Below are 18,851 nucleotides of genomic sequence, written 5' to 3'. Positions count from 1 at the left end.
GGCTAGCCGTCAACATATTTCAGAGCGGATTGGCATCCGTCAATAAGCCAAATATAAAACAAACACGAGAACCCGACAGAGAGCGCGACCTAGTGTATATAGGAGCCACTTTAATAACTCTCTTGTGAATTTCCGTTCCATCTGCCTGTCCCCGAATATCCCTGACATCGACAGCTTCAATCCCTGTGAGGCCGTGAGGGGACTATATGGAGCCACAACAAGCCCCCGGGGGGGAGGGCTTGGACACAGGTGGTGCACAGCAACTGGTACCAGCCTGTACACATTGTCGCCCACGTAGCGTCCGACTACAAGCGGCGCGTGCCAACATAATCGTACCAACGGAGGAACCACAAGAATGTAAGCGGCACATACAAACATATGATGAAATACATAGCTTGGCCACACCCAAACATACTTGCATATCACCTTCCAAATACAAACTGTACACAAAAGTCACACGAGAGGCGTTTTCCACATTTCTACACACATCTGGTGTGCACACGTGAGCACAAAGAGGGCCTGTCACTCACAAGCAAAGCGAGACAGATTTTTTTTTTTTTTTCTTTTTCCCCCCCTCTTCTTTGCACAATGGTCTTAACATGCACACAAAAGCAAATATCACACCTACATGTAACGCACGCGAGCTCAAACGGGGAAAATAAAAACGGGGCCTCTTGATGTTTGAAAACTTTTACATTTGGAAAGTTTTTTTGGAAGCAAAACTTTTACTCGGTTTTTCTGTACACAGTATTTATTGTATAATTAACATTGCTCGGTCTGATTTTTATGTCATTTGAGCGCCGGAGTAAATACTGTTAGAAGCTTGACTCATCCCTTTTATTTTTTTTTCCACACTGGAACACTCCAGTATTTTTTCTCTGGCTTACATAAAAAAAAAAAAACTGCAGAATATATCGTAAACACTTCCCCTGCAAGATCAACAATGACAATAATTGACCCCAAATTCCAGAGCAATGAGGCAATCAATTCTAAGAGGCATTTCTTTTGGAGTAACATGACACATGACTGACAGTCACACAAACCCTCCTACAGACACAACAGTGAAGACGCTGTGTTGGAGACTAGCGAGCACCTCTGCATGTTTTTCTTATTACCATCCGAGAGTGTCATGTGACTCTTTACTGTGCTATATCAAATCAGAGCTTGCCTGGTTTGCTTGAGTGAGAAGTGGAAAAATCTAAATAGTTTCGTAACCTTTAGAAATGTTGACTTTATGGGCTGTCTCGAGATGGATATTCAACTTTAATCCACGTCTTTGTTAGATTTTGTTTTCTCTTGTCCAGCATGAGCAAAGACGGCAAATACCCAAAGCAAATAAACGCACCCTCCGCATTTGGATCAGTAATTCATTCTAGTAATGCTGACGCATGAACGCTAGGCGGGTGGTTATTTGTCGATACTGCAAGCCTCATCTTGCCATCTGCCTTTGTACTTTTATTTTTTTTACTGTACTATCACTCATCACTTGACTGCGCTGGAGGCAAAGAGAATCGTTTGTGTTTTGAGATGATCGTGCTGAACACAAGTGTTTGTCTTTCACAAGAAAATGGAGGCGGTGCATAGGTGGAGGGGGGGAGGGAGGGCGAGGTTGACTCCCAAATCTGACAAATTGCTGAAAATTGCCTTCCAACAGTCATTCCTGTTTGGACACACTTGGCACATCTGGTTGTGATCTGGCAACAAAGGTGCCGTGGCCGAGGGCTCGGCTCTCAGAGTGGTGCCACATATTATCCGCTCTTTCTCCACCTTCTGGTTTTGTTTGCAAATGCACTGAGACTCCCCCCCCGCCTCACCCCCCTTGCATCGTTTACCCTCTCCGTCTCCCTGTGGGGTGCGATGCTCAGCGGTCATTGCACTATAGAATTCCTGAGCTCCTCTCCTAACTTTTGGGGTAATGGTGGTTTATAATTGAGGTGTCTGTAAATATGAATTCACGCTGAGAGCAGAATATTTTCAAGGAGCGGAGTTTGCTACCTGACCACTTCAAACAAGCCCCAAAAGATGTTTGCAACACTTGCACGGACATGAATTTCCCTCGAGGCTTCCTTCAAATGTTTAATGCCAAAATGTGTCCATTAACGTAGTGAATGGGGTCGTGATAAACGCAATAATAATAATAATCATAATAAAGCCCTTAAGAAAGTTTTACTTTTTAGAATCAAATTACCAGGCTGACAAAAAACTCGACTCCGTGGAGGCAAAGGAGAGAACGAGAACTATAACTATATCCTAATTCCACCAGCAGCCCTAAAGCCAAGTCCTAACCCTCAAAAAGCAATTTAAACTTACGGGCACCTGCACTTTTGGTCCTCGCAAAGCTGCCGATAGCGTTACAAGTACATTGCGTCCTTGAATTTCAGACCCCTTCATAAATACTTTGTAGCTATGAGACTCAGTGTTGCGAGGAGACATCATTCTGCCTTTTATAAAGCCTCACCTCATTGTTTCACTGGCATTTTTGACTAATATGGATTCTCTGGACAACATCTGCTCAGATGACTGCATGCTTTCTAGGTCAGCACTGCCCATTTTATAACATCTTGAGTGAAAAACACATGACATGAATCGGGGAGCCTGCTGTGCTTCCTTAAATGTGTCTTGGGAAAGCAACTGGTAAAAATATCTTTAGTGATACTTTATTGTGTTACATTAAACGTTACTAATAATCTAATGAGCACAGACTAATAACAGTTAACATTTGAGTTCCACAAGAATTTGTGTCATTATGTAATGAATGAATAAGTGTCATTTACAAGGGTGGCTGTGGCCCCCCCTGGCCACCTCCTAGTGGCGCCCCTGAATACAGAAGACATAGCCAGCTTTGTAAGACTTGCCTAAAGATGAATCGGTGTATGGTGTGAATGCTACAAAGAATTAACATGCTAGAATGTATAGAAGAGGAGTGGCCATGGAAAAATACTTTTGCCGCTGGAGAGTTGGGAAGAGGAAAAATCGGGTGCACAGCTGCACAATGAGGCCTCGGCTTCTCAAGTTGCTTGTGCCTGGGTTTCCTGCCCCCTTGAACCAAGCGGGGACTTATTAGCCCCGCCCCCCCTCCTTAATTATCTATGATATCACCTCCACATCATGCTTAAAGGTGGTCCCCGGTTCCCTTGTCATCCCAAACGGTGCCACCAGTTGGTGTTTACTCAAGAGCCGGTTCCTCTGTTGCTGTCCGTCTTTCTGTCCATTGAGCCCTATCGCCACATCTGCTTCAGTTTTGACTTCCCCCCCGCTTTGTTTGTCCATCTGTATTTGTGTTTCTTCTCCCCCCTTCTTCTCTGTCCCCCATCAGTAAAGGAAGGCTGAGGAATGATCACTCAGGCTTTGATGCCGCCGGCCCCTGCCCCAGCTTTCCACGATATGAGGGTCCGAACAATTACCAAAGCGCTCCTAGCTGAATGCGATTATTCTAAAATACTGCTGTCGGGATTAGGTGGAAAATGAGGGGGGGTGGAGGAAGTGAAGGTTGGAGGAAATGAAGCTTGGGAGTATTTTATGGGTGCGAAGACTGAGAATACATTGACGATAAGACTTTCGAATGAATTTTAATAAAACTAAATTACATTATGCTAAAAAGCAGACAGAAATGTGTGGAGAAATTCCGATGCAGTATGACCTTTATATTTAAACATAGTAGATGGAGGGGGGGGGGGAGCTTTGAGAGTTATCAGTGGGAATGGAAATGTAGAAGACCCTTGCAAGTCTCTATTCTACATAAAGAGCACTGACAAAGAAAAAGGAGACAAAGTTGAAGTCAAGCTAGCCTCGGACCAGCGATGTTTAACAACTTTGCTGTGTGGAAAGTCTTTTCCGCTATTTTGATTATATTGGTAGATGCCATACGTGATTGCTCAAAGTTGAATTTAAAACCCTACCAATTTTTTGTAAGTCATTTCATTCCATACACACAGTATCAGAAACTCTGAAACTCACACTGCACTCCTACAAAACTGGAATGTAGAATAACTGCACCCCATTTTACTCCAAATGATGGAAAATAAAAAATGATCCGCAATTACTTTCAGCTATTAGATGAGCTGGCGCAACTTTTTTTTTTTTTTGTACGTCTCTGAAGAGTAATAGGAAGACTGTCTGCTATTACACGCAATATCTTTCAAATTTGCTATGGATTAATGTTAATTCTTGCATTCAAACCATGACAGCAACTTGGCCAGTCCTCAGTAGGGAATAATCTTCTCACAATGAGTCATCTCATCACACTGATTACGCCATGGATGCTCGCTCAGAGGTGCATGTGATTTTTAAGTTAAAAAAAAAAAAAAAAAAGCGGCGGCGCCATTGCTGTCTTTTACTGCAGCTGGTTCTAAAAGCCAGGTTGGCGCCATTATTTGAGAGGACAATTCTACAGTTTCCGTTTTTTTCCCATTAAAGGTGGCGCAATCATTGGACAATAGATCCCTGATATCTGATCCGACTCATCAAGGCTAGAGGCTTTAATAGAGAAAAATACCTTGCCTTTTATAGAGATTGGTGCAACACTTGTCATCCCGCAATCTAATCAAGTGACTCCCGATACAAAGACCAAATCATCCTCAAAATTAATTTGCTGTCAGGACCGGTTGAAAAAAACCTAATCCGAGATTTGAAGCCAGAACGTGCCCGACACATCCCCCCCCCCCCCCCGCTCTATTTTCATCATCGTGCACGAAAGAAAACCTGCACTCCACATTGTAGCCGAGGCCACCCACCCACTACCCAAAACCTGCTTGGCACCTGCTTTGTGCCGTGAGAGGAGGCAACAACTGTTGTCCGAGTGTGTGCCTGTGTCGTGTGAGCACCGACGCACAAGAATGCGCCGGTGCACGCGCGGTGGCGGCCGCCGCTCGATTTAACCTTGCCGCCGCGACGCCAGCCAGACTTTTGTGTGGCTGCATACCGCCGAGAGGAAGATATGGAAAAAATCCACGGCCCAGTAAATCATGGAGATTACATGGCTCCTCTCAGCTCTGGCCTCGGTAATGCCCCCCAAATCCGACTGTGTCGTGTCGTTGCAATTTGGGCCTTTTATCGCCGGCGAAGAAACGAATCTCAGCGCCCGCTTGTTGATGCGACGTGTGCGCGTGCCTTTTCAAATTCCTCCACGTGTTTGTGCGTTGGCGAAAGACAGGCGAGGCATGGGAGAGGGGATTACACGTAGGAATAGCGATGGATCAACTGAAACACAACATTGGCTTGATTTGTTTTAATTGCCTCTCGCCTGCGACGAATGGCCCCTGCAGCTGTCCGCGTGAACAGCTGCTTGCCGAAAATGTTTGGACCCAACTCGCTTTTGGAGTGGCGTGGAAAGAACAATGCTGCATAAATCATCGGCAGGCGCTGTTTTATTATTATTTTTCCCCCCTTTTGCACTTTTACAACGCGTTCAAGGAATAAAGTATCTCTTTTTGTTTGACGCTCGCATCTGTTCATTTTTCCTGGCCACATTATGTATACGGCAAGATGAATTCCGACATAAAATGAAATGATACAATGTCTCCTTCTTTCCCCCCGCTCAGAATGGAATTTGCTAGTTTACAAGTTGAATTTATCGCTGTTGGAAGAAGCATGGGGTCTGAAAAGATCCGACGCTGCAGTCAAGTTTGGATATCCTGCACGACGTTTTTCAGACTTGAATCAAGCAGTGTTGTTTTGCTCGACCCCCTTCTCGCTTTGCCCCCGAGGCCTCGCGGCTGACTTCTCTGCATTCATAAATCACCGGGAACGCGGTCTCGTATCAAGCGGCGAGCGCGCCGAGTCGCAAAGTTAATCGCGTTCACATCTCCGAGTTGTGTTTTGACCGTCCAAACATGAGGACGTACAAACTGTACTTTCTCTCGGGGAATACAAGTACATTCAAACAGACTAAAGTTTAGAAAACTAGGCCAGTATTTTGCCAAGTGTGCTATCAAATAAAAATAATGTTATGTTCTAATATTTGTTTTAATACCTGTCATATTGTCTGTACAAGTAAAATAAGTTTGGTCATAGGGACAATTTGGATTCTGGCCACTGACTTTGGCACTTCCACTTTTTATAGCTTTTGTGTGTTTGGGGCTATGTTTGGGTTTGTTTCCAAAGGGTACAAATATATAAAAAATGCTATAAAAGCCAAGATACAAATGGAGGCGGGGCTTGGAGGTTGGCTGCGGATCAGCAGACAGACCTCTCATTCACGTTGCACACATGCTCGGCTTATACTGGAGCCGGCCATGCATTGCGCTCCTCCGTTTGTCCGATGGAATTCGTAGAGAATACAAGGACGCTTTCCAAAAGTGACATATGCTTTCAAGCCTTCCAATCATTTATAAATCCAAGAAGCACAAATGTAGCCGTGTGTGCGCACACAAACGCACATGCACACGCTCTGTTGTTTGCAAGCATGTGCTGATCTGATTAATGTGCTTCAATCTTTTTTCCATTGGGTGCAAACAAAGCGCCCAACCCAGATATGTTGGAATTAGCCCTCATCGCTCACTAGCATCCCTACTCTAATCAAAGTGCCGATTCTTGAAACAGACAGCTGCTGTCATGTGCTTTGATTCCAATGGCTATCTGTCCCCGTCGCCGTCCCACTACTTAGTCGGCCAACTGAGGTTGTCGGGGAACGAGGTGCCAACGGTGTCTGCCAATTCAAGGGAAGCGGCGCTTCAACTCGCATACGACTCTGAAGGTAAGTTGTCTTCTTTCTCCGCGTTACATCTGAGAATGCTATACCGATTAGTCGCTGATGAGCTTTGAATGGCCTTTTTCAATAAAAAGAAATCCCATGTAAAAACGGGAAACAACAAACTATCCTTTAAGAGAGTAGCAAACTATATGTTTTATCTGTAGTGAATTTTCCACACATGAGCTGTACATTGAGTTTTTTTCTTCCAATAAAAGTAATAAAATACATTTCCTAGTTTTCCTTGGTTCATTCACCCTCTAACATGTCTGAGTGCATCCCACTGAGTCAAGCTGGCAGGTAATGCCACGCACGCTTGCCACGTTCCTCCGCATTTAACATCCTAAAACCAATTCAAGCTCGAGGTAACATTCCCCGAATGCCTTCTCGGGCGAAAAGTTTTCGAGATTAAAGCAGCTAAATATACGTGTATGCTGCAATGAGTTATTGTCTGCCCATCTATTTGTGGTGCGGGCTTGTTATCTGGGTGGGCCGGGGCAGAAATAATACCAAGTGTTGAGCGCTAACTACAGATCGGGTTTACTCACCTTACTCATATTGTAACAAATGCACATTACACTAAAGAGTGAGAAAATAACCACTGCTTAAATCACACTAATTGCAACGTAGCCTCTCATTCCTGGGTGGTCAGTACACTCTGTCTAAAATGTCAATAGTTGACATCTATGACAAAAACAACCGAGTGTGGAAAGACTCACCTCCCAGGCACACGAAGCGATCTCCCACTTCATGCGTCGCTTTTTATTTTTATTTTTATGGGGTTTCATTTTGAAGGTTCCATTGTATTATCTCAACAGTTTTCTGTAGATTTGGTAGCCTAAAAAGAGAGTTTTTGGATTAGACTGACATTGAAGGATTCAATATCAAGGGGGAACGTAACCATCAAAACACATGCACACAAACACAAAGGGGTCAAAGTTCAAATGGGCCTGAAAATCCCCTCCCGTCCCCACTCGCCATTTATTTGACCCATCATCCCTCATCAGGGCCACGTGACCCCATGACCTCAGAGCTAGGGTTACCTTGTCAGTTGACTGTCTATTCACGTGCATGGAGCTTGAAGCCGTGTCAACAGTTTGTCTGCGGAAAGGAAAATGGAGTGAGAGGAAGAGTCACTTGAATGTGATTGCTAGAAAAGCAGAAGAAATACAGTCAAGTGCCCCAAATTGATTTCTACTTCCTAATTTTGTTCAAATTCTCGTTGGCTTGATAGGACTCTCGCGAATCTGTTTTACCAAGTACAGACATGTTAGCTTCTGTGCTATCTGCCGACTCCTTGTTGTTATATGCTAGACACGCAAAAGGTTCTAACGTTTTAATATAAAAGTAATTCAATGAGAGTATCGGGTTTGAGCAGATTTACATGTGATAATTGTTGTTTGCACAAGGCCCACGTTAAGAGTGCAAACAAACTGCTTTCAACCCCCCCCACCCCCCCCCCTCTCCCATCCCTCGAGTGTGCTGTCAGCTATCATTCGGGGTCCTGCAAGCGGGATCCTCGAGAGGAGATGCTATCACCCTCGGCCCGTATGCATTCACACCGCGGTAGCGCTTATCTCTGCCGAGATAAGAGATCTCCTCGACAGGCGAGAGACCCGAACCAGACTGACACACACTCACTTTCTGAACCTTCTATCTCATTTCTGGTCTCAGCTGTTTTCATTTCAGAGAGAGGTTCTCTGAAACAAACAAAACAGCCCAATTGGTTTGCTTCCTGTTTGAAATTCAATAAGTGTGTCGTCTTATTGCTGAGGCGGCAAAGGCTGCGCGCGTGCTGCGCGCCGATTGCGATCTCTGATGTCGGCCCGGCGGCAGGGACGTGACACGCCTTGGAGTTGACGGCTCTGGATGAGCATGAAATAGAGCAAAGCGTCGGAAGCGTGACAGATCAACAATTTCCTGAGACAATTTCCATTTTTATCACTTTGTAAACATTGCATTTCCTGCTAAACAATATTGTTGAAGGTTTAAGCGGACGTGTAAACGCACGGTACAGCAAACAGGTCAGTTATGTACAATTGAGCAGAAATGTTGTCATCATAAAAAAAGAAAAAATTATAACTGCTGCTAACAAAAACAGCAGCACCTATAGGGGCATGTCATCATTCTCTCAACTGTGTAGAAATGTAGTAGTTGTTTTTTTTAAAGATTTATATATTTAGTTTTAAATAGGGATGGGCGAGTACCAATACCAGGTATTGGTATCAGCCTTATTTCAAGGTATCGGTATACTCGTAACTTTAAAATGATCTGTCAATTGTTTTTAGGGAAATTGTATGTGTCCGTATCGGTACTTGGTATTGGTGATAGCTCAAGAATTGAGTATTGTCCTGTCTTCATACTAACAATATTGCTTACTATCACTCTGCAAGTGTATACAAGCAAAAGCTTGACCAATCCACAGTGCAGCAAATAAACACACCAGCCGCTATGTGTATAAACACTATTTAGGGGCACCGGTGGAGATACTGCACGTAACTAACAGTTGCACGTTGTGACAGTCCCGAGCCGGCGGTGCTTTTCGGGGTCTGGCCACCAGACCGCAGCACACTGGGCCTAATAACAAAAACAAGCATCCCGGCGCGGAACTGGTCCCACAGTGTGAGGACCGTAATGAGGAACATGTGGAGCAGCCCAGACACACAGTCAGAGGAAACCCAATCCTTCAACCCCCCCCCCCCTTTCTACACCCCACCCACCCATTCCTCCACCCATCCCCCTATTCCTTCTCGCTTCACTCGACATTCTCACTAGTTTTTGAAACTTCTCTCCCGTGCTTATATGTCTCTAGAAGTGATTACAATTTGTTACTAAAAGTAGTTTTCTTCAGAGTTGCTATTTTCCGAGTCTCGCAATGCAATCTGCTCATGAGGAAACATGGCAAAAGAAAGAGGTCTTTCTCCTCACATCAAGTCTGACAGGCAGTCCGGGACTTCCTTTCATGTGTTGAAGTCATCCTTACCATCCACCTGGATCAATTAGCTGTTTGCTTCACTGATCATCAGTCTCGCATTCATTAGTAGCTCTCCAGGTTACGGATGTTCTGCTCTGGAAATTTAATTTTGCCGCTCTATCGAGACCTGAGGGAAACATTTGCACACATTAAAAGGATGATTATCTTGAATAATTTTCCTTCTAATATGCCTTATATTGAATGTTGTATGTGATTTTGTCTCACACTTATGCATAATAAGTGAATAATAAAAGAAACATTGCATATCCAACTTTTTTAATCTGAAACAAACCATGGTTTTAGGAAATGCAGTCAGCTGGTCAAGAGGACGAAGAGCGTAGCAGGTGAGTTGGGTTGCATTTTAGACTGCTCCGCGAGATTAACCCAAGCTCCGAAAAGTCAGAAACAGTTTCATCTAAAAATCCAAAGTGACACATAAGGCAAAAGTGAATGTTACTTTTAAAAATGGCAAATTTAAAAAATGATTTCAATGCTACTCAATGTGATTTAGGTGGATCTAAAATGTCAGAATTCAGCCCATCAAGAGCGCTGGCCCCAAAATTAGCTGAGCAAACAGAGTAAAGCTGAGCTCTCCGGGGAATAAACTTGGCACACTGGGTCCTGTGTGACAGGGGTCCTTGTAGCTCAGAACAATCCAAATGTTCCACTTGGGTTGAGCTGTCTTCGTCCACCCCCCCCTACACTCTATACATCAGCCCCACATCAACATGGGCCCGTCAAGACCTTTCACAGGGCTGACAGGCCACCTGAATCACACAATTGTGCGGCCGGAGGGGCCGGCATGTGTACAGAAGACGCAGTGATCCAGCAACTGTCTGGGTTCACTTCTCCTCTCTCTCATAAAGTCAGCAGGCCCAAATGTTCCAGCTGCACCAAAACCAACACATTAACTTTTAATCCAATTTGAATTGAAAAAAAATACAAACAATTATGAAACTGTTGGGCTTTTCATAACGCTAACGTTTAATAAGGTAATTCGGATTCTTGCCTCGCGTGGCTCAAATAGCCCACAGCGCGTCCCAGGTGAGGGCTGAAGGCTCGAGTGGCCGTGTCTTTGCAGATGGTCCGGCCTCATGGCAGCTGTGCAAATGAAAGATGAAGTGTCGGTGAAGGAGTGAGAGAAAGAGAGAGAGTTGGAAAGTTGGCCACAAAAGGGAAAAAGTAACATGCAAGTCGCTTGCTGAAAAAGTCATGGAAAAACTAATGGTGCTCAAAAAAACTGCAGTGAGGAAAAAATCGTCTACTTGAGCATTTGACTGTTTTTTCTCTCTCGAGCCACAATAATAGATAGCACCCATGTTGGATAGATAAAACAATCCTATATAAGATAACGAATCAATTTTGATCATGAGAAAAAAAAACGGCAGTTGTCCTTCAATCCCGACAAGCAAGTCATACTTCCAACACCATAAAAAGTTTTATGGAAGCCGAGTTCGATAGAATGTGTTAGTTTGCACCCACAACTGTCACAGAAGCACCACCATGAGTGAGAAAACAACAGGTGATAGCCTCCTGGCCTGAAAACACACCAACAGTTGTCTTCAGGAGGTGGGGCAGATAGAACAGATGCCCCCCAAAATGCTTCAAACTCTGCAGCGTAAAGCAAAATGCATTGAGTTGCCTTGTGTATGAAATATATCAACAAAAGTGCTGTCGCTTAAGGAAATATTTGGACTTTTACTGGAGTTCGAAAGTACAATGTTTGGCTTCTCTGCCCACCTCTGCTCGACAAATTGATTCAGCAATTATCATCTCACACCACAAAACACTTTTGCAAAACGTCCTCAACTAAATTGCCACTGCATGTAAATATAAAGTGGCCAGTTAGAAAACATCGTCTTCCATTGGCCAGCCATCATCTCGGGCCCCTCAGTCTCCACTCGAAACCCCTCCCCGCAGAACCGCCCCGAACACAGGGGCCCCTTTTGAATGACAGCGCTTGGGGAGGGAGACAGACGAATGTTGCTCTGATTTCCCCCCGCAGCCGCAGCGTCGATGAGAAGCAGCCGAGCAACTCCATTCTAACTGAATGGATTGGCATGGGGAGAAGCGGACCTCAGATCACGGCTAAGCTGCAGCTTTGGGACTGTGTAACGCTGACGATGGTTGTCATTTCGCTGCTCTATCCACCAGGTAAAGTGGTGCATGCGTGCGTGCGTGCGTGCGAGCGAGCCGGCGGACAAATGCGTGTTGTTCCCCTCCCCGTGCGGAGCTGCGCTGCGCTCAGTCGGACCACCGGGAGGTGGAACAAAAACTTTGGAATGTTTTCCATGCGATCTTGTGCTCTAACTTGCTCACGTTTCGCTGACGTGCAACTAGTTTAATTCGTTGCGTTAAACAATCGAAAGGGGGACGGGGTAATAAAACTTGTTGAGCCCACCGTGGGGACAAAGTACCCTTTGCTAGCCAAGCACTGTGATTGAACTCAACTTGCCCCCCCCCCCTTTCAAACAACATTAAATCCTCTAAAATAAAGCACAGCATCTTTTAACAACCCACAGTGCTTATCTGATCATTAATGCCGTTGTTTAACTTAAAACCCAATTTAGCGGATTTTTGTTGTCGTTAGCTGCTAGCTTTAGGGTCGCTCACGGCAGTAGGGGGGGGGGGGGAGTTGACATTTTGAGGGCAGAAAAGGAGGCGAATTCAAAGAGAAAATGTGTATTTTTTTTGGTCACAAGTCACCAGTTGAATGTTTATATTTACTTGGTCGTCGAAGCAAGTTGCACGGACGGTGTTTTGTGCTCGAGTTATCAACTTTATTAGCTGCCAGGAGAGGGGGGGGGGGGGGGGGGGGGCGTTGAGGGGAAGCGGTGTCCAGTGTGGAGCTATTTGGCACCACACGAGAAACCAAACCGCTACCTAACCACAAAGCCGTGTGTCGCTGGGATAAAGATGCAAATTTCTTTTTTGTTTTTTTAGAAAAAGAAAACTCATTGCCTTCTGTTGAGAATTTGAAAAGTTTATATTAATTTTTTTGACCCCCCCCCCCCCCCCCCCTAAAAAAAAGTCTTACAGGTTGAAATGGGTCAAAGTAGAAATGATGTTTTTATTTTTGCTTCAGCAAGTATTAGAGTTTAACATGGTATTAAAAGAAAGTCTGTGGGAAAGTTGTGCAAATCATTTAGATGCGTGCATTCTTCCAAATTTCCTTAAGAAATTGGCCAAATGATTCTTTTTAGTGGTAAATTGCTTTTTTCTGTTACTGTACATATGTATTTGTATGGTGGTGTTGTAAATGGATAGGATATGTATATCATACTTTGACATATTGATTAGAGGTTTGCCTAAGCTGAGGTGTGGGGATGAGCCCCAACATCATCTTTGCTTTCTTAATCAAGAAAAACAGGCTGAGATTGAATAAACAGTCTGCTGGTTGCAGCCAAGTGGAGCACATCATTTTGCCTTCATTGCTTCAAAGTGTGATTAATCAGCAATTTTGACACTTTGTTTTAATGACTGGTTAATCGGTGATCATTCCCATCTCTGTGATTATTCCATGCCACATTGTGACCGCAGAAATGACAATATTAGGTTGGTAAACATCTGCTTTTAAAACAACACATCCTCATCGTAAACTAATCCTCACACTTGTACCAGATGAAGCTTGTGTGACTGTTTGATGGGGGGCATGAATCGAAGCTGATGGTTTCTCATGGCGGTGATTGTCAGAAGGTGTCAATCAGGGCAGACTCCGCTGACCCCGATATGAGGCGGCAGAGGCTGGTTGGAATTCCAAGGAGGGATGTTGAATGCCTCCAGCTTGACCTCCTTCGCCGCATCTCTGTTTTATCAGGGCTAGTGTTGAAGTGCCATGGCGGTGACGTGCATTAATCATCTACCCCCCCCCCACACGCACACACAGAGTCACACCTCTGTGAAAGGGAAGAGCTGGTGGTGAGAAAAATTCCCATGGACAGACTTGATAGTGTCTTGTCCAAGATGTGACTTTAGGTGGGAACTGATGACATAATTGATCACTGATCATAAAAATAGCCTGTAGAATTTGACTTGCGCAATCTTATTTACTCTATTTTTCATTGTAGTCTTTTTAATATGTTGGAGATTGATGCATTGGCCAAGGGTGGATTCATTTTTTAACGTTGTGACATTAATTTGTCAGAGAATGATGACTGACTTACTGACTTAAATTTCAATTTGTTTAGAATTGATTGTCTTGACAGAGGCAAAATGATGTTGCACTACTTTGCTGAAACCAGCAGAGGAGCTGTTGAGTCACTTCAATGAGTGACAGATGTCTGGGCAGCATTTCGGATTCCTTGAAACGATTCCATACTCCCATAAGATGGCCCATTTTTCTCTAAGACTCCAATTTGACGAGTGCAAGTTCCCAAACAGCGTGGCTCGAAGTGATATCCCTCGCGTTATCTGCCCACCATACGCCAAACTTGGTGTGCCCGTCGTGTACTGCAGTTTAATGGACCTCAAATATCCCCGCAGCAGCCAAACCACGTTCAACAGCCTCAGGCTAACCAACACAGGTGGGTTTCCCTCTAACACTGAAGGCTGTTTAAAGAGGGAGCATTTGGAAACTTGCCGGCTCAGGCTTTAATGACTTGATGGTGATCGTGGAAACTTTTCACTGTGGGCGCCAGGTGCATTGTACTGATCAGGTGGGCATAGTAATTCTGTTGATTTTGGGGAAGTTGGAGTTGTTTTTTTTAAAGTTGGAAGTTGAAGGTGCATGAGCAAACGAAGATATAATTTAAGACATTTATAAAGGAGGATGATCACGGATATCTTGGTTATATCTTTCCTGCTTTTGTTTCCCAGCCTACTGTCAGCAGTGTCGCATCCAACGCTGCAATGCAGAGTACGTGGCGGCCACCTCACCTTCAAACGGCCTGCAGGAGGACGCTCCGCTCGACGTGGACTACTGCATCGCGCTGCGGGCCTACGCCCTGTGCACCCGCCGGCAGGCCCGCAGCTGCCGCGGTGACCTGGTCTACCATTCGGCCGTCTTCCGCATCAAGGAGCTATTCTCTCAGCACAACTGCTCCAGCGACGGACCCACGTCCTCCGCCAAGGTCCCCAGCACGTCCCGGCCGGCCGTGTCGGAGCTGTGCAACTACGAGAACCGGGTTCTCGCCGCCGGTTCTGGCGGCCCGCAGAAGAAGTACGCCCATTGTGGATTATTCGGAGACCCTCACCTACGGACTTTCCGGGACGAGTTTCAAACCTGCAAAGTGGAAGGGGCGTGGCCTCTGATCGACAACCGCTTCCTGTCCGTGCAGGTGACCAACGTCCCCGTGGTCCTTGGCTCCAGCGCCACTGCCACCAGCAAGGTAAGGACAATCAGTGTGCTATGAAGAAAAAAAACACAACTGCCAATAAATGCCATAAAACAGCAGCAGAGTACTGCATGAAACACTTCAACTCACTTCATATAGTTTCCCAATAGTTAATCGAAGACATGTAGAAACCTTGATCCAAAATCCTACCTAGCATGGTGTCTAAAATGTGGACCATCAGCATGCTAGCTCAAGCCTCACCATAAGGCACCAAAACATGTGAAGTTAATCGTCATTCCACGGTGCCTCTCGAGTCTCCTCGGCATTCCTGCCGTGTCGGAGCGGCCTCAGATCTATGAGGGGGCAGAAAGAAAGAAAGAAGGAAAGAAAGAGAGAGAAACGAGGGGGAAGGGAGAGGAAGGAGAGTCCTTCACCGGTGTTGAATCACTGACATGCTTGAGCGCTCTACCTTTAACACATGGGTGGTCATATGGTAGTGATTAACGCTCACTCAAACATTCTCCACCGCTGCAATCTGGAATGTTTTTGTCACCCTTCTGGTCAAGTAATTAGCCTGGCACTTTTTGTGTAAATATGGAACAATGTGGAAAAATAAAAGAGAAATTGCAAAATGGCGAAATTGCTGAAAGAACTATCCCAATTTCAGCGGAACCAAACTTTCTGAAATACACCAAGCTCAACGTGGAGATATACTGGACATAAAGTTCCAGATCCATATGGATTTATTTCAAAATGACATTCGCATGTACTCTTTGTACACCTATTTATTCTTGGGCAAACCTCGTACTATTTGTCTTTGTATGTGTTTGTTTTTTCAAGCCTTAAGCGAACTGAAAGTGAGGGGAGGTGTATCTCTGCCACTACCCGCATTGCCACTATTCTGAGTTGGTTCCAACTTGCCAGACTTGAAACAGGAAATCATCAATCATTGTACAGTAACCCTTCCAAAAGTGTAAACGTAACAGAGGCGGGCGCTTTGTCAGGTACTTAGAAAGAAAATGGCCGCTTTGGGAGCTCTGGATTTGTTTATTTCGTTTTTTAGTGCTCAGCCAGAATACAAATCACTGTCACCGCTCGTACCAATGCGGGCACTACAGTCTGACTGGGTGGAAAAGAAAAAATAGTGGCTCATATAACATGCTGGTCACTGTTTTTAAAAGTTGGGGCCAAATGAATGGAAGGGTGTAGCCAATTGGATTTACATGTTTGGTTCTCTGCTGCCACCGTGTGGTCACCAAGGTCTTGCATTTCATTGATTTAGGACAAAGGTGGGGCAACCTTGTTTTTTTTCCCCGTGAGGGTCAGTCCCTCTATTTAAACATTTAGAATTTATGACAAAATTATGCAACGGGCAACTAACTAATTTGAGTGGTTTGGGTGCTGAGATTTTATTTGGGCCAGAGGACAGGAATAAAGACCCTAATTAAACTATTGCTGCTCGAGCCACTAAATATCTAAATGAGTACACTGTAAAGTCTTTCCTCCTTTTGCTTTGACATTTTTTTGTAATTAATTTATTCTAAATATTTGTTTAATTGCCGCAGCTATAATTGTTTTTGTTTTTTTCCTGTTTCCAGATCACTGTCATCTTCAAGTCATATCACGGCTGCACGGACCAGAAAGTATACCAGGCCACCACGGATGACCTTCCGATGGCCTTTCAGGACGGCACTCGCAGCGGTGGTGAGAGCGGGAGCCTGACCATCACGGAGCGCGGCGGCTCCGGAACGGGCCGTCAAGTGAAAATCCAAGCGCGCTACATTGGCACGTCCATCATCGTGCGGCGTGTGGGCAGCTACCTGACCTTCGCCATCCGCATGCCCGAGGACACGCTGGACTTTTCCGAGGACAATGGCGGCTTGCAGCTCTGCCTGCACGGCTGCCCGCGAAATGAGCTCATCAAGGAGCACACGCTGGGTCGCCAGAGCCAGCAGCACCGGCAGCAGCCGGGCGCCTCCACCGAGTTGGGTCCGCTGCGACCCCCTCACCAGGTCTACACGGTGGAAAGAGCCACGGCCAAGTGCCGAGAGACTCTGCAGGTGGAGGACGTTTACTTTCAGTCCTGCGTATTTGACTTGCTGACCACGGGAGATCCGGAGTTCTCCATGGCGGCATACGGCGCTTTGGAGGATTTAAAAGCGCTACCGCCCAGCAAACTCAAGCAGAACTCCCCGAGGAGTCCGCGTCTGTACAACCGAGGGGCGTCACAGACGGTAGCGGTCAACGGCTCGGCTTCTGTTCTCACACTCCTACTCCTCATTGTGCTGCTTTTGTAAAATAAAATAAAAAATCTAAATATGTTTATGTGTGTAAAACGTACGAAAAAGACAGGTGGAAGCATCACCAGCTTGAGGAAAGAGTGACCAAGGTTTTTTTTTTTGTAAATATAAAAATCCCACTTCATCTTTATCATACCGTGCAGTTTCTCCAGTTGTAGCAACAGCACTTACGGTCACAATATCAACAGCATGTTTTGTGTATTTAAATGTTTTTTCACAATATGGCATGCGAAATACACAAGCTCCAACAACTATATGTAAAAACTACCTAGCCACTGTACAGCGCATGTAAGGCATTTGGTCATTTTGTGAAGCACTCCCTCTTCAAGCTGTTTGGCTTCCAGTTCTAAAGATTAAGAAAAAAAAAACTTTATATAATAATATATTGAAAGAGTGTATATATGTGTTTCATATTGTGTACATTGGCTGATGTATAGTTCTTTAACTGTGTTACATTTGTTGTGTTCTGTAGGCTAGTTTAGTAAATAAACTGTGTTGTTCCCTATGTAATTTTACATATTAAAGTGTTCTACACCCACTAAATTGTCTCCCTGTTTCTACCTCACGTGCACACACAAAGACACATTAATAGATTCGGCAAAATTGGAAGGTGTGAGTCAGTATACATACATTTTCATAGTGAGTCATTCATTCGGAGTGGGTGGTCCTCTTCCGTCCTTCTATATCGTTTTTTCCAGGGTGAGCATGACTTGGCATTTCCTGCTTTAAAATGGATGACGGAAAAGTCACAGTTATGTTCAAGATTTTTTATACACAATTTAATTTGTAAAATGTAACTTTAAAATACCATTGCAGTACTGTTTACGTCCTGGTGGGGTCCTCAGTCCATAAGAGAGGAAAGCTTGAGAATAAATCTTAAAATCCACCTGCACATTTTTCATTATTTGACGATACTTACGTTTTATTGCGAGTGTAATGCCACACCAAGTACATAGAAAAGAAAATCGACAACAGCTGAATTGATGTATCTCCTTTCTATCTCAAAATATATTATGCTAATTTTTCATGTCAGGCCATCACATAAAGACAATTATAACACAACAGCAATGTGTAATTACTGTTTTCTTCTTTTACTTTTCTTTTGTCTTACTCTGAGAGGACCAAAAAAATATCGAGGGCGGCCATTTTGCTAAATGATGTCGCCTGAAAATGACGTCAGTTCCGCAACGCTCCGGTAACGACCAATCACGGCTCAACTTGTGAATGTCACATGACCAAACACAAAATAACTTTTTTTTTAAACTTGACTTTTTACAATTCTTTTTTATTTGAACTTCCTGTTCTGTGTTTTATATTCATTCTCAATGTCCAATTGGCCATGTTATTAAAAAAACAATTCCAAGTATGACTTGATCTGATGCAAATCCAATTTTTATTTTTATTCCCATCTTGTTTTTAAGTTCTTTTGAGAGGCAAAGTCACCTGCAAACCTGTTTTTGAATTTTTTCGTTTGTTTTTATTGATAGATCAAAACCACAGTTGTAATACGCGGATGCAACAAATGTGATCGATCACGTGTGGACAGTAAACCCTCAAGGATGCCATCTGGGTAACAAATCTAATTTACCTGCAGTGTGAACGAGGCCTTCGAACTA

General features: G+C 44.4%; 1 protein-coding gene across 1 annotated transcript; it reads left to right on the top strand.

The window, feature by feature from the left end:
* Nucleotides 1-6,510: 6,510 nt before the first annotated feature.
* rgmd (RGM domain family, member D) lies at nucleotides 6,511-17,778 on the top strand. The gene is made up of 5 exons (XM_061296547.1): nucleotides 6,511-6,694; nucleotides 9,966-10,006; nucleotides 11,668-11,816; nucleotides 14,478-14,989; nucleotides 16,534-17,778. The coding sequence occupies exons 2-5, from the start codon at nucleotides 9,969-9,971 to the stop codon at nucleotides 17,230-17,232; spliced, it is 1,398 nt and encodes a 465-aa protein (XP_061152531.1). The 5' UTR covers nucleotides 6,511-6,694; nucleotides 9,966-9,968; the 3' UTR covers nucleotides 17,233-17,778.
* Nucleotides 17,779-18,851: the final 1,073 nt, after the last annotated feature.

Source organism: Syngnathus typhle, linkage group LG14, assembly GCF_033458585.1.
Source record: "Syngnathus typhle isolate RoL2023-S1 ecotype Sweden linkage group LG14, RoL_Styp_1.0, whole genome shotgun sequence".
Taxonomy (NCBI): Eukaryota; Metazoa; Chordata; class Actinopteri; order Syngnathiformes; family Syngnathidae; genus Syngnathus; species Syngnathus typhle.
The sequence above is the reverse complement of the archived record's forward strand: the minus strand, read 5'-3'. Positions and strand labels throughout refer to the sequence as shown.